This window comes from Varanus komodoensis, unplaced genomic scaffold (assembly GCF_004798865.1).
Source record: "Varanus komodoensis strain SLA01 unplaced genomic scaffold, ASM479886v1 scaffold33, whole genome shotgun sequence".
In the NCBI taxonomy this organism is placed as follows: domain Eukaryota; kingdom Metazoa; phylum Chordata; class Lepidosauria; order Squamata; family Varanidae; genus Varanus; species Varanus komodoensis.
In genome coordinates, this window is record NW_025335817.1 from 2,664,126 (window position 1) to 2,679,846 (window position 15,721).

General features: G+C 48.1%; 1 protein-coding gene across 2 annotated transcripts in view; it reads right to left on the reverse strand.

The window, feature by feature from the left end:
* Positions 1-15,721, reverse strand: part of VPS13C (vacuolar protein sorting 13 homolog C) — a 75,129-nt gene that overhangs the window by 15,079 nt on the left and 44,329 nt on the right. For both annotated transcript variants that reach the window (XR_006415538.1, XM_044438615.1), the window contains exons 51-71: positions 15,439-15,531; positions 14,279-14,644; positions 13,973-14,062; positions 12,509-12,664; positions 11,800-12,064; positions 10,918-11,078; positions 10,370-10,491; positions 9,993-10,287; positions 8,545-8,934; positions 7,831-7,935; positions 6,719-6,883; positions 6,062-6,190; positions 5,062-5,195; positions 4,824-4,950; positions 4,207-4,442; positions 3,752-3,914; positions 2,716-2,856; positions 2,243-2,324; positions 2,081-2,150; positions 1,518-1,629; positions 802-915 (exon numbers count right to left, since the gene is read on the reverse strand). Coding sequence is in view for 1 of the 2 variants with exons in the window: in XM_044438615.1 (XP_044294550.1) it covers positions 802-915; positions 1,518-1,629; positions 2,081-2,150; positions 2,243-2,324; positions 2,716-2,856; positions 3,752-3,914; positions 4,207-4,442; positions 4,824-4,950; positions 5,062-5,195; positions 6,062-6,190; positions 6,719-6,883; positions 7,831-7,935; positions 8,545-8,934; positions 9,993-10,287; positions 10,370-10,491; positions 10,918-11,078; positions 11,800-12,064; positions 12,509-12,664; positions 13,973-14,062; positions 14,279-14,644; positions 15,439-15,531 (3,516 nt within the window). In the remaining variant the exon portion in view is untranslated. The remainder of the gene's footprint in view (positions 1-801; positions 916-1,517; positions 1,630-2,080; positions 2,151-2,242; positions 2,325-2,715; positions 2,857-3,751; positions 3,915-4,206; positions 4,443-4,823; positions 4,951-5,061; positions 5,196-6,061; positions 6,191-6,718; positions 6,884-7,830; positions 7,936-8,544; positions 8,935-9,992; positions 10,288-10,369; positions 10,492-10,917; positions 11,079-11,799; positions 12,065-12,508; positions 12,665-13,972; positions 14,063-14,278; positions 14,645-15,438; positions 15,532-15,721) is intronic.

The window sequence follows — 15,721 nt, forward strand, 5'->3', positions numbered from 1 at the left end:
CAAGCTTCACACTCTGCTTTCAAAGGCATTAAGAGCTCCTTGAATGCTACCCAAAACTCAAACAGAAAAATGAAAGAACCTTGCATAAGATAACTCACATGCATTGAGTTTTTAAGCTGTCGACAGTTTAGCACAGACCCAAGAATTCCAGGACAATATTTGAAGGGAAAACCTAAAATATTTCACGGTTTGGGGCGAACGGACGATGGCCACTAACGGTACACTTTAACCGCTACTTCCACGAAAAGCAGCAACGTACGCAAACCATTGTTGGCTAAGAACAGCTCGACTCTGGGCACTATTTTTTGTTTTGGTTTAAAGACACACATTCAAATCTAGGGAAGGTACCACAAATTACTTGGCAAGATCCCAGGAGACATTTTCTTCCATCTAGTTAGTTCGCTAATGGGGAAGCAAATTAAATTTACCACATGGAAGCGGAGCAAGCATGCGACCAAGACGCCGAGCCGAACTCTCCCCACTGTGCAAGCTGTGAGGTTATAAACAAGGAAAATGAGACGTGGAGTGTGAGCCTCAACGGGGAATGTTCCAGCCGGCCGTGCCCATTGCCGAGACATGTATTTTTGTTACTATCTGTGAAGTATGTGAAGCATCGGCAAGCGTCCACAAGAATGACCTTGGAACGTGCTGCAAAAGGGGTGTTTTATCAAATCTGCTCTTGCAATTGCCCTGCGATCTCTGCGTATGACAGCGATTCCACCCCAGCTCGAGCACCGTCCCTCCCTTAATCTATCCCTGGGCCTTCTCACACAGTCCAGCGGAATGAGCCTCTGCTTGTACCTTCAGCGGAGAAATGTGGAAGTGCTCAAAGAAGCTGAGAGGAGAGATATCCGTCAAGGAAGACTCCATCAGCTCCGTGTTCAGAGCATCGATATCCCTTTGGATCAACTTCACCTGTTAAAACAGAAATCATTTCCACGGAAATCATGAATTAGGTTCAAGCCTGAGCTACGCCAGACTGATGAAGTTCGATGTTTATAATATCAGTGCTCATCTTGGTCCAAGGTTTTTTTCTAAGAAGATTCCCTAGCAGCTTTGAAATTACTGTAGTTCTTCCATTTAATGCCATCTTCATGGTGCCTTTTCATGCATTTCTTCTCTCTCTGTTTCTCTGACTCAAGTTTGTAACAGGCCCAGGCGCCCTGCTGATGACACACTGAAGTCACACACAGCTAGAAACGCCTGTACCTGATGGCTGTTGAAAGTTGCAGGTCATGGGGTGGGCCCTTCATGGCTCTTGATCACATCCCAAGCCTGTCACTACGCACTATGCATCTTAGAAATGCTTGGTATATCTTTCATGCATTGCTAAAAATGTTGCCACTCTCTGTATTTGCCTAGTAATAACCTCTGGTATTAGGCTAGTCTCTGGAAAAATACAATTGTTTCCTACTGCAGACACGGGGACAGGTGGAACACGAGTGGCTCGTCATTTACAGGCTGGCAGGTTTAGAAACCGGACGATTGAGCAAACCCAAATACACAAGCTGCAATACCCTTTGTGTTTCAGCTTCTGGGTCTGTAGATGGAGTGAAGAGCTCAATAACAGCTCCGAGGAATCCTTGATCGATTCTCAAAGCCATCTCCTGAATGAGAACCATGGAATACCTGGGAGCAGAGGAAACATCAGGAATTGATGTGGAGTTTTAGTACTAGGATAGTGACATTGCTCTGCTTGGCTTTTGATGGAATTAGCATGCAATTGGAAATTTCACACTGTGATTTTGAAGATCCTATGGTATGTGTTTGGAAAACCTGTAGCTAGTTCGAGAGTCTCTCTCTCTCTCTCTCTCTCTCTCTCTCTCTCTCTCTCACACACACACACACACACACACACACACAGATGACCATGTACCATGGAACAGTTAAGGTGAAGTACTTCTTACAGGAACCATTTCTATCCCAGTAAAGACAGACTCTGACCAAGGATCAATTTGACCTCTTCATCTGAAACACGCAATCTTTTCTGTCTTCTTTTCTTAACAACATTTCATTATTTAGTCTAGGAATCACAGGAGCATGATGTATGTTTCAAAAACGTTAAGTATATTTTACTTACTTGAACTGCAGCACTTTACTGTACTCATTAAATCGAATGATGATGCTAACATCAATGAACGGCTTTGGTTCTGAGAAACAACAAGAGGCGAAATGAATACCTGTTTAGCCATGCAGTCTTGACTTGCTAGAGAAGCATCCAGAAATAATGAAATAGCATTACCAGAATCTAATGCGATGGATTTGGGAGGAGCTACAGGGTGGAACACGATGGGGAACACTGACCCAGGCAACTGGTTATCAACCTGCAAGGGAGTAAAACAGCGTGTGACACACAAGACCTTTAGAAAGCGTTTCTATCTTATTATAGGAAAAGCCTCGTCAGCATTTGCATAAGGAACACACTGCTGGGTCCCAAGTGATTGCAGATACATTTCAGAGCTCAAAGCAGATGGAGAGCTATATCCTACAAAGACAGGCCAGCAAAAGCACAGTTTGAACGTTCTCCTCAGTTAGTAGGGCTTCACTCATCCCGCAAACCACAACCGTCCTAAGGACATGCCTTCCGCATCGCTGCGAATCGGCCACGGCTGATGTAGCTCCCAGGGCCCCCTCCCACAGCCCGCCACTACTGCCCGAAGAACCCCGGCTTCCCGGCCCGTGGAGGGGTTTTTGCTGACATCCTCCGTAACTCACCTGAAGCCAGCACAGCTTGGCCCGTAAGCTCTGCTGGTGAGCGGACTGCTTGAATTCAACGTCGATGCCTGACAAGAAGTCGCGCCTGATGGGGCACTTGAAGGGAAGGTTCATTTCCATGGGCATCTTATCAAAGTTCACCTGGCAGTGGAAGTGCACGTTCAACTCTTGTTATTTAGGAACCATCAGTTCCGCACGCTCAGGACGCGGGGAGGGTCTGGCCAGGACCCCCGCTGCGTTTCCGGCACGCGCACACCTAGCGGCATTGGCCCCACGTCCCCGAGCGCCCTTCTACCACATATTATTCAGGGGAGCCGAAAGCGCTGGCCATGGGCTGGGGAGACCCGCAGGCTGGTTGCGGAGTGATGGTGGCCTGCGCCTATTCCCTTCCCTCACCACAAGATGGCCAGCACGGCCCGGCATCTTCCCCCGACCCACGTCCTCCTGCATGGCCTTCCCCAGGTGCACAGGTAACCCAAACCGGGGCTTTGCACAGTCTCAAAGTTACGACCTGGCCTTCCACTGCCGGCCTCACGTCTTGTGAGCAGCTTGCACATGGGGCTTGCACAGGGGTTCAGAGGATGCAGCCAAAAATACTATGGAACTTTCATGTCGGTGACAGGACCGTGCATCCTTGTGGAGCCACAGTCCATCTTTTCTGTGTGTGTGTGTGTTAATTATAGGTACGCACCTGTGTGCACACGTTTCCCTCTCTCCTCGGCTCGCATATCAGTCCTACCTCATCATACGCCCTGCCTCAGTTCACTACATGTATCGCCCACATGCTTGCTTTTCGCATTTAGTGAGCCTGTTCGGCCTACCCTGCCGCGACTGGCTCTCTTGCTTTTGCTGGCGATACCAGTTTTCATACCCCAAGACACCTTTTGCAGAGTGAAGGAATAGCTCTGCTCGCTCCCTGAGCCTCAGCGGGTCCCGCCTCCGTCAAGAAGTGAACGTGAGATTTTGCAAACTGTTTGTTCTCAGTTGCAGAATTGCGATGTGTGTGGTTTCTCCCACTGACGCGGGCTCCACATACCTCGAAATTGTTGTCTATTTTAACCCAGCCAGAAGCCTCCACAGCTCGGAGGCTTTCGGATGCTATCAGGTGCTTCTGATAGGCCTGCTCCAAGATGGTTATCCGCTTCTGATTAAATGGCTTCCACTTCTGCTTTGGTTTTAGTTCCCAGACCACACCTGAACTGCAAGGGAAAGAGCAGAGATTAAATAGGCAATTTAAGAACTCCAGGGAAACATGGCTTTTCAGGGTTCAGCAGTGTGTGGATGCAGGCTCCCTGGTCAGTCCTCCTTCAGTAAGTGGAGCAGGGAACCCCGGCCCCCCAAAGGGTGGTCTTCCAAGTTATCTTCACATTGTGAAGCAACCAAAGGTATTTGGGCAAAATGTTGTTTTAGAGAAATACAAATGACTCGTTGCTTCAGTGCAACAGAATTCCTGCGAATGGAGAGGGAGGAGCCACGGCTTACTCACAGTACCTGATGATCCCAATGTACGAGATTTCCTGTTTGCTTTCGTTGTTGACCAACGAGAGCCCGAGGCTGTGCAGAGCGAGGTGTATCTCCCGGTCAGGCTGTTCCATCTCTTCTGCCTCCCGTGCTTTGGAAACCAAGGCCACATCGTCTGTGAAAAGCAGCACCCTTTGCCGGCCATCCAAGAAGGAGACCCAGTGGATCTGCGTATTGGAGTTGTAAGGGAACTGGCCACATTCATCCTAGGTTGGCAGGAAGGAAAGAAACGGGCTCAACGCTCTGCAGCGAAGCCACGGCTCCGACATACACGTTTTAAGTCAAAATTAGGTGACGTCAGCAGCAAGCGCCACCGTGTTGAAGTATGAAGGGAAAGCGGTGCACAGGCCCACAATGCTCCAGAGTTGCCTCTGGGAATACGCGGCGAAAGAGACTTAAAGAATTAAGCTTGCTTCGGATGCGGGCTCTGAACGAGCATTGCCCCCACCTGTTGCAACATAACCAGTGTGCGCACAAGGAGAGGGGCAGCCGTAAGGGAAGCGCACCATCTGTACAAGTGTGCAAACTGCTTTCATGGGGCACAGTGGCCTGGATAACGAAGCTGGTTCTCTGTGGATGCAAAATACCTTAAGGAGGTCGAGTTCACCCACGTTGTGCGCATACGTCCAGGTTAGTTTTCTTATTCCGGTGGGATCCATCCATGTGAACAGCTTCACCTCCCTTGGTTTTAATTCTGTCTCTGCCTGCGAGCCGCTGCATGGATGAAAACACAAGGTGAGTAATACCGCTGCACAAAAGTGTAACGCAACCCAAGCATTTTAGCCCACCGTTTCTTTCGAAAGGCAGAAGCAGACTTCCACATACCTTTGCTTGTATTTCAGAGCACACCAAGGAGTGTGATTAATGATCAAAGCTGGAGCAGCTCCCTCGTGGTAGTCTGAGAAGCTGATAACCGTCGAATGCTCGGACACGTTCACGTCGACTAGGATGCCTGTGTTCTGTGGGATGCAAATGGACACCGTACAGAAAGGAACTCGAGTCTCAGCATCACTGTCACAGGTCACAATGGCAGCGAGCAGCCAGGGAGCACTGCTGGTCAAAAGACCCTTCGATCATTCGGTGTTGTGGACACTGGAGCCCAGACGAGGGCAACCAAAATGGGGCAACCATGTGGCCACACAAACAGGTCTACACGAAGTACGACAATCTTGTCTTCAGAGCAGACAGCAGCTTTCTGACAGTATCTTTAAAATACCCCAATTTAGGGCTGTGTTTCTTATGCATCTGGTTAAACTAGTTACCTTTGATTCAGGGGCTAATATTATTTGTATATCACCAGGAACCGTTCAATGCAAATTGGCTATCACCACAATCTCTGACACCCTAAGTGTATCTGCACAATTGCACACATTTCCCTCTGATCAGAGATTAAACGAGGTGGCCCTGGATTTGGTCCCATCGCTTTAGGAAATAGCATGTGGAGAATCTCAAAGGCCAGGCTTGCCCGGTTCTGGGAAACCTCCGCAGGGAGATGCACCAAACCGCCAGGTGGAAAGAGCTTACTAACTTCTCCATTCTTGAAATTGCTCGGATCGCACTGAGGGTGAAGAGTCTTGCTGCCTTTTATTTAAGCACTCGCTTGATAGCTTGGACAATGAGGAATTTCATACAGAGGGATGAGACAGCTGTTGAGGGAGGCAGGGACTGCTCTGGACCCCTGCCCTGGTCACCAGGAAAGCACAGTGGGTGGGAGGCAGCAGGATCCATCCCCTCCTGGCAGCCTCCGCTGTTTGCCGGCTCCAGCTTGCACCTTCTGTGTCACCTTGAGTACCTGAAAAATGCTGACGGCATTTACAATCCTTACCAGTTCTTCCACGCTCAATAAAGTCCCGTTGTCCTGCTGGTTATAGAAGAATGGCTTGGAGAAGTGGTCGCAGCCAATGACCTTGATGCAGAGTTTGCCAGACAAATTTTCCGGCCAAAATGGAAGACACTGGTGGGAAAATAAGAGTTTCAAATTAAAACCTGGTGTTTTGCTGCCCCCCTCTGCCCAAAATTGATGGCTAAATGGAAGTACTCTAGCTATGTTTGGAATTCTTTCTCAAGGAATCAATATCATAATCTCCAGCTAATGGGAGAGATGCATTAAGTTTGGCGTGATATTTGAAAGTGAGTATGAATTCGTTACTTCTGCATATTTTTAAATCAAAGAGCAATAACAACTATTCTTTAGCAGAGGAGGGAACAAGGAAGGCCTCTTGCTCCGGGTCCTGGCAAGACATTTTCAAGACTGCCACTGCTTTCTGTACCCTAATGCCCTCCAGACCTTCAAGCTGAGCCTGCTTGTCTGATCTGGCCGGGGGATTATAGGAGACATAGTCAAACATATCTGGGGTGGGGGAACACGTCTGAGGAAGAACGGGCTAAAGGCTCCGGCTATCAGATTAATCACAGTTGCTTCAGAACATTTCACATTCAAAGCCAAGCAGTTAAAGTGAGAAATGCAGCTTAAATATAGTACCTCTGAAGAGGCGAAATAACTCAGTTTATTAGTAGGAAGCGAACCATCAGCGCCAACTTCGCCCACTTCTATCTCAAAGGAAGATTTATTGGCTATGGTGTAGAATGGCGTCAACGTTACGATCCGGGTGAGATTGAAGCTGCTCATTTTAATGCTGACACCAACCTGCAGAGTGATGTTGTTATTAAAATTTGTATCTCAAAAGGTTTTCCTACCATAGGATTCTAGGCATCAAATAAAATCTGATATGACAAACTAAATTATGTTTGGGCCATTTTTACCTTTCCTTGGGTGTGACCATTCAAACTGGGAAGGGTGCAGGCCAAGGTAGATCACCTGTCTAAAAAGGTGAGGCAGCCACCTGTTTGCCGAGGACGGACCCTGAGTGACTGGCAGCCCCGGTGTGTGCTCCAGGACTTTCCTGTGGGACACCCCAGCCTGGTGTTCTTCCTGACGCACAAGCCCACTTTTCCCTTCATTTCCATACCACATTTATTATTATTATTATTATTATTATTATTATTATTATTATTATTATAGCATTTCTATGCCGCCCCTTGCCGAAGCCTCGGGGCGGCTTACAACGCAATAAAATACATTGAAATACAATAGAACATAATAAATTACCATTAAATAGAAAAATACAAAAAATACATTGAGTTACAAACATAATAATATAAAATTAAAATTATCAGTATAAAAACCACATGATGTCCCCAATGAGCACACCCCGTTCCTCCCATACCTCTCAGGTATGCAGGAACTGGAACCATTGGCTGAGATGAAACTGAAACGGAAACGCCCTCCAAACCGTGCAGCCGTGGCAACAAAAGACCACCCATGTTTGTTCTTTGGGTTGACTCATGGATACGGAGTGAGCTAGCAAGACTCGGCCATAACAACCCACCCGCCCTTCAAAAATACCAAGCCACCCCCCGTTTCCATCCCTACACCAAGGCCCACCCACCCCACCCCAGATATCAAAAGGAGAGGAGCCACGGAGGAGAAGAGGAGCAGGTGTCTGGGGGAGAAAGCTTGCACATTCTGAAAAGCAAACTGGGTGTTAGTACACATATTTGGTGTTAGCAAGAAGGATGGAGGCAGAGCTTTACCAGGAAAACCATGGAACTGAACGGGCACTTCACACATCCATAACTTCCGACTGTATCCAAAGAAAAGCCGTTGGACCACGTACTGGTTGAGATGCTTAACTGGATCTACATGGGGTGGGGGGAGAAGGAAAGGAGAAAGAACAGGTGATGGCAGGCCAGAGTCAGAAAAAAATGCCCCCCTCCAATCCACCTGAGAAACCGCATGCTTGTTTCACAGTAACTTTGCCCGGTTCTAAGTAAAATTAGCCTTTTTCTGTGCTTTGGTTCAGGACACCAGCATAAGACGAAAAGAGAACTACCAACCTGGAAACCAAAGCATAGAAAATAATCCAGAATGTCAAACCTTACACACTTGTGGCCATCTCGGGAACCCTGGTGCTCTGCCAAATGGTGTTAAATTGAGATTCTGTCCAAAGTAGGCTTCAGATTGCTTTTTCGTACTTCGAAAATGGAGGGAGAACTCTGAGCTTTTGACTTTAAAAAAATTCAGGTTCTCAATTTAATTTAGAAAAACCGTCTGCACGATGTAACCACAAAATCAAATGGATAGCAGTTTTAGCTAGCTTACACCTCATACAAGCTTCCACAAAATTAACATAACAGAAGGAGTCATACATAACCGATTGGAATAAATCCCTCTCCTCCTCTCAAATAAAGTTGATCAATTAAGAAAAATCCTCAGCATTGTGCAGTTAACTTTTTTTGGGATCATACCTTATTTTTGCTGAAAATGTTCTTTTTCTTAAAGGAGAACAAGATAATATCCCTGAAGTCCGCTGGGTGTTTTACATGCACGTCCTCAGCACGGTACTGCAGAACCCGAGAGGTTTTATTGATGATCCAGTAAGGACTGTACACCGACAGGACCATGCGGCTGCCCTCTTTCCGAACGTGGACGTAGATGTCAACTGTTGCCACGTCGGCCGAATCCGAGGTGAAGCACACGGGGAAGAACTCTGGAAGGGCATCAAAGAGCCGGATGCGCCCATTCCAGTTTTTACCCTGATATTTCATTAAGAGCAGCTCCATGATTTCTCCACTGATGGTTGAATGAAGCACGTCGGCCGTGCTCCCTTCCAGAAGCTCATGGGACTCGGCTGTTGCCTGAAAAGAAGCATCAACCATTGCAAAATTGCAACCGACGTTGGGGCAAAACAAGGACAACTCCGCTCATGAAGCATTACAGACCCTTTCTGCTGCTCTAGAAAGAATTAAAACCTGGAACGTTTATAAGAGCCGTGAAACACAATGGGCAGGCTCCACACTGCTGCCACACTCCTCTGTGAATGCTAGTGCAAATGGAGCTCCTTACTTGTGCAAGAGAAGGCTGGCAGTTCTACACAGCAAGCCTGAAAAGAAGGGGGGCCTGCTCATTTTTGCAGGGAAGCAAGTCACTGCAGCTTCCTTCAACTAGCTCTGCTAACCTGCCCGGTTTCAGGTAGCTGGTCATGGGGCCCACAGGTGTGGAAGGAGGCCTGAGTGCTGTACCATAGAACAGGTTTTCTTGCTGCAACCTTTTGGGAAGTTTATAACCGGCTTATTTTTTTGTGACGCTAAAATATTAGGAGGACAACGGTTAAAGATGAACCAATAGCAGTAAAAACTGGCACAAAGAAAAACATAAGCTATTCCTTCAACACATTTAAAAATGGAATGGAGAGAAATTCAGGAAAATGGCAACAATCTTACCCAAGATATTCTATTCAAATGGTCTATTTAAATTCTAAACACTTTTGAAGCATAAGCCATTCAAATTGTCTATTATGTTACAAAAGTGTTTAGAATTTAGTAATAAATATCTTGTAGTTTCAAGTGTTTAGAAATTAGCAATAAATATCTTGTAGTCATGTTGTTCTCTTTCCATTCAGCTAGCCAGGCCCTGCTGGAGGCATTTTTAGAACACGCCCCAGTACCAGCTCCAGGCCCGTCAGCGCCACTAGCCGACTGAAAACATCGCAAGACGAGAAGCACTGGACAAAAAGCAGCTTTTAAAAATGGTGAATCACTATTCAGATTTCCAATGGAGCCACCATTTATGGAGGTGTCACTAACAGTCCCACGAAGAATGAAGGCCCTTTCCAAGCTCAGTCAATCAATACAAAATGAAACTTATTTCTACCCCACTGCACGGCCGAAGCTCTCTGAGCTATTTCGGTGCGTACCTCAAGCAGGTAGCGCAAAGAGTAGGGCAGAAGATTCCGTAGGGTGAGGGTGGGGTACAGGTGAAGGATGTAGGCTGGGTCCCAGCTCTCCCCATGGGTTGCAATGAAGTTGAGTTCGTCGGGCACGGCAGCGGTGTTCACAATCAGAGGCAGCAAACTGACTTCCGTGGACGGGCACCGCAGCACGCTCGTGACCTCCCTGCTCCTGTGCAGCGCCTCCCTCCAGGATATGCAGGTGGTCGACGGCTCAAACCTGCCTTGCAAGGCCCCACCGGGCTGGACAAAGAGCTGGCACCTAAGGCAGAGCAGAAGCCCGGTCTTGAGAGGCTTTGTAAGTGCAGGAGTACCCCAGAAACCAGGCGAGCAAAAGCGCTTACCTGTACGAGTCTAGTGGGACGTGGAATTCCTCCTCGGGCTTCGACACGCCTATGGGCTGCAACAGGTCAGTGTTCTGAAGCAGCTTGTAAATTACAAATGGAATAGAGAAGTGGTTCTTGATCTGAAATGAGAAACAGCCCTTTTTTGCACGTTTGTGAACGAAATACACCCGGCACGGCTCATTCAGCCCTTCTGCCCTTGCTTTCCTTCTGCCCCCCTTCTCCACTGTTTCCCCTCCATCTGCGTGTCCACCCCTTTTGATTCTTCTTCAGGTCCCACATGCACAAATGGTGCTATATAACCACCACAACAGCACTCAGCAGATGCCATGTGATCCCACTTCGGAGATGTGCCAGGGGAATGCCAGTCCCCAGCCACGGGGCCCCTCTCCCAACCAGCACCCGACAACGAGCAGGGCACCTCACATTAAAACCCAGGAAGCGTGCGATTTCCCAGGTGACGTTTTTGCAGCGTGCCCTGGGATCCGAGTGCTTCGGCGCACACATCGTCCGTTCATTCAATGGGCACCAAGCGATCGTTTATTTACCTGCAGAGGCGAGCGTATGGTGATAACTTTGTTGCCTTCCTCCGCATCCGTCTGTACCAGAACGGAGTCCGAGTGGTCGTGGCAAGGATTCCTGACGTTGTGCAGCCTTCTGCCAGGCTTGGTTATGGGGACGCCGGCTACCTCCGTGTATCCTTCAGGCGCTGTTTGCAACAGTGAGGTGGCTTAAGGAACCCTGCCCCACCATACTGGGCTTTTTTTCCTAGCACTGATTTGGGCAGTTGTGTTGCAGTTCCTGAAGATTAAAAGGCTGGCACGTAATCTATCAATCTATCTTTCTTGGAGCCAAATCCTTTCAGGCCAGTACAGGATAAGAAAACATCCAAAACTTCCTTGGCAGTGACGTGCCAGCTTTTAGGTAGAGGGGCCCTAAGTCCAGTCTCCTACTTGAAGTGCCAGCCTACGTACAGATTTTCACTTTTATTTGTCATGCATCTAATCCTCTGTTTCCTAAACTGATGCCTGTGTCTTGTTTTCCTTCTCAGTGTGTGGAACAATTCCAAAGTAAACTCAAAACTGCTCCACACAGTTTGCTATGCAATGGGTTTGCTGTTCAAGCCAATACCCAGGCTAATACTGATAAAATTAAAATTATTCTAAATCCTACCATCCCCATAATGTTCATGTTCAGAATTTTCTCTGTAAAGGTAAAGCTCAGAATGAAAATGGAGGACAATAGTCTCACTACTCCTGAAATAAGCATTGCTGAATAGCAGCCCTCAGCTCAGAACCACAAAACCCAGGCTGATGTAGAACTGATGCTGCATGAATTCCAGGTGTTCTGTTGGACTGAGTGGCACCGTGCCTTTCCGCAAAGAAAATGGCACTGAAGGCAAGGACCTCGAGCTTTCCCGCTCCTCTTACCGAAGGTCAGCGTGAACAGAGAGCTCTCCTGGCGATGCAGGGCAGACAGCTTCCCTTTGTGCTGGGACTCGAGGGTGGAATAGTCCAGGTCTAAGTGCTGGCCGGCTCCTACATCATGAATGTCATCGCTTGCGGTCAACCCGACGACCTGGAGATTTCTGCACGTGTGCACCTTCACAGGAATGCCCAGAGCATTCTTCACAGTAAACGGAGCCCTGTCCTTCAAAGCATAGTCAAAAGTGGAAGCAGTGCCTTCCGAGAACCCCTAAGGCGAAGGAGACAAGGCATCCGTCAAGAAGAGCCAGGCTTCGTGGATTGCGAATCCAGATCAGCTGCCACCAGTTGTCTCCAAGAGGGGCACAGCCAGTGGGACACCAGCTCCCTCCTGTGTGTGGGGAGCCACGAAGAGAGGGCTGGCAGCCCAGCCTTGGCCGAACAGCTTCTCTGCATCCTCGAGCCTCATCCAGCAAAACCGAACCAGTGGTTGCTCTGGAAACCTCCGCGAATGGAACCGTTTGAACTGCAGCGAACCAAGTAATGACGGACGTGAGCATCACTGGCCGCAGAGCTCAGCACGGGGTGCTTCCACACCACCCACCACTCCTCTCCCTGGCTGGGGTGGCAGCAGGTCGCCAGCCGGGGGAGAGCTACCCAGCCTTCTGAGAACAAAGGAGATGGACTCTGAACCTTACGACGCATGCAAGGCTACCTTGGCTAGATTGCTAAAGACGGCCAGCGAGCACTTGGATATGGTGATATTCATGGTATCCTTAGAAGAGATATTTATGACCGTCTGGGGATCCGGTAGCACAAGGAAGTCGTCTCCAGGCAACAAGCCTTTATCTTGCACAGGGTTTGTGTTCATCTGGAAGAGAACAGCAGCCGGTCGAAACATTGCCACCTTGATCTGCGCAAGCTGGAGAGTGGAGGCAACGATGCAGGCAGCCCTTCCATCCGGGCTCCCTTTAAACAGCCGTCCCGCTTCTCTCGCCAGTGCATGGCCAGCCGAATGCTAGTCTCAAGCCACGTTGTTAATGGCACGGTCCCGAGTCCCCTGTGCGTGAGGGACAAGGCGAGCTGACTGCGAGCGGCAGTCTTCGCTGCCTTGTGCCAGCATTTCATCAAGACCCCAGTTTTCAGCCTCCGAGATGAAGCACCAGGGAACAGAGGAGGCAGGGGTGCTGCTTGGGTACAGGGAAAGCCACTGGCCCAGCCTCCCGTGAAGCATGGCCCTTCAGCCCTCTGTGGGGCTCAGTTCCAGACTTGGAGGGATGACTGGCAAGACTTTCCCAGGCTGGCTGAGAAGAAGCGTGGAGGGCTGACACTGGGAGTCCCCGCTCCTAAGTCGCAGAGCTGGGGCTCCAGCCCCCTCCCCAGAAAATCAGGGCACCTCTGGGCAATGTTGGGAGACCATTTGGCTGTGCCCTGAACCGCTATTAATGTTGCCACTTTAGATAAAATGAAGATGATAAATGGATCATCAAGAATTTTACAAATGAACATTTTAAGGAGCAAGAAGGCTTTTGCCAGCATGGACTTGGTCTAAGATGCATAAATATTTGCTTTAGAAGTTTAGAAGAAGCTTGCCAACATTACATTCTTTTTGGTGCCAGGCAAAAACCTTTTAATTTGCCCAACATTTTAATATTTAATTATTTTAACTAGAGTTTAACATTGTTCTGCTCAGCTATGCTCTCTGTTCACTTGTTGTGTTATGTTGTATTTATTTATTGTTTGATTTGTGTAGGGTTGTAAGCTGCCCTGGGATGTTTTGTAAAGGACGGGGTATACATATTGTTAAAATAAAAAATAAAAATAAAAAAGTTTCTAATTCATAAAGTTACTAAGGCCTTCCCGCTCTCCATGCTTAGAGTCTTGAATAACAAGCGCTGCAAGAGGAGCTGAGCATCTCAGTAACTTGAATACACTCCATTAGTGAAACAGCACAGGGTTGAAGTTTAAATATCTGGGTTTAATCCTGGCGTAATGGAAGCATATGGCAGTGTGCATGCTGCTGCCCTGTATCCCGTCAGCCACTCCAGATGTTTGCTGACTTACAAGGAAGGCCAGCTTTGCCAAACGACCTCATGGCAAATATCAACTCTTCGTTTCTAGCGGGTTGCAAAGACCACAAAAGATTGAAGCTGCCAATTTTAAAAAAAAGTTTGCCTACCTCTACTGTTAAGTTCCACTGGCGTCTTTCTTTGTCGACTCGCTCAATCAGGGGCTCCCAAACAGCATAGGTTTCGTTGTAATAGTGAACCTGGAATACAGCAAATTACAGCATCAAACCTCTTAATTTTGATTTTGATAAACTGTACCCCAACTTTAGGACCACATAAACATAGAAGCAAAGTTCTACATGGGAATCAACCCCCAAAACTAATTGGCAACAATCAGCACTTGACCGAGTAACAACAGGATTCAACAAAAGCAACGTTCAGACATCATACGCGACGCATCGCTTACATTCACCCACCTCGAGGGTCACGTCTGCAGTGGCAGCCATGAGGGAAGACCAGTTCTTCACCGTTCCGCCCAAAGTAGATTCTACTAGTAGCAGCGGAACGGTACGATGACCCAAACCGCACTCCAGGGTGATCTGGACAGAGGCAATGTGCAGCTCACAGTTTTCCTTCTCCCTCTCCTGCACGCCTTCTTGGGGGGTTTCAGTCGCTTCTGTGGCCATGTCAAACCCAAGAAACCAGTGCCGACACTGGTCGACAGACCTGGTCTCCCAGAGATTCCCCGTTCCGCAGGTGGCCCCTTCGGATTCTTCATCCTTCGGCTTCGGCTTCATGGCAGCCAAGATCGTCATCACAGTATTGAGAATTATTGGCGAAATCTTGAAAAGGAAAGCAAAGCTGCATTTTATATAGTGTGCGTGTGTATCGAAAGGTAGATGGGTCACCTTACACCACTGCTCAGCACAGTATCCACCAACTGGACCATGCAAGAAAAGAGGCTGAAATCCAAAGAGCAGCCCTGCTGGATCAGACGGAAGGCTCATCAAGCGCGGCATCAGGTTCTGGCGGCCCAGATCCACAAGCAGGTGGCACGCCTGCTGCCACACACTCCCCAGCAACGGTCGGGTAGGGACAAAGTGCTCGGGATCCGGGAGATGATCTCTAGCCGCCAGGACTAGAAGCCACTGAGTGGCACAAGCTGCGTGAAATCGGTGACTTTCTATCCATTTCCCTCATGCCAACAATTGCTGTTTCCTTGCGTGTGCTGGACTGTCTCTGAAGGGGAGAAGCAGTACTGCAATGGACTGAAAAGCTCCAAAGACAAATCAAAGCAGGATTGTGCGACTGACAATCAGCATCAACAATTACTTGGCAAGACAGAACGGAGATGAGCTGGTGCGGGTGGAGAATATTTGCACGCCTGGGTACAGAACTAGGGCAAATGCCATGAAATGCCCCAGCAGCGGCTGCCGCGCACCAACACCCTGAACCAGCCGGTGCCAAAGCATTTCCCCTTGATCAGCACGTAACCTAAAAAAAAAGCCGGCCCACCTCTCCAAACCAAAAGCAATGCACAGAAAACCAGGGCTATCTTCTCCGCAACAGATAGATTTGAAAGCAGCATTCTGGAAATACAGGAGTAATGAAGTCAATACAGTAAAGGCTGACCCACCTTCACAATAAATTCATCTAGTGACAGAATCACAGATGTCACTCCTGAACTATCCATCTTGGCTTCCATAATTAAAGAGCATGGCTGCACAACCTTGGACAACACAAGCAAAAAATAAAATTTTAAAATTTAACACACATACATACACGTGATTTTTTTAGAATTTGATATAGCAACAAAACTAAAGTTCACTAAAGCAACTTGTTTTAGGAAAAATGAATGCCAAGCAGCTCGTAAAATCTATTCCTTTCTGTGGCAGGAGGAGCAACGAACTAACTAAGGG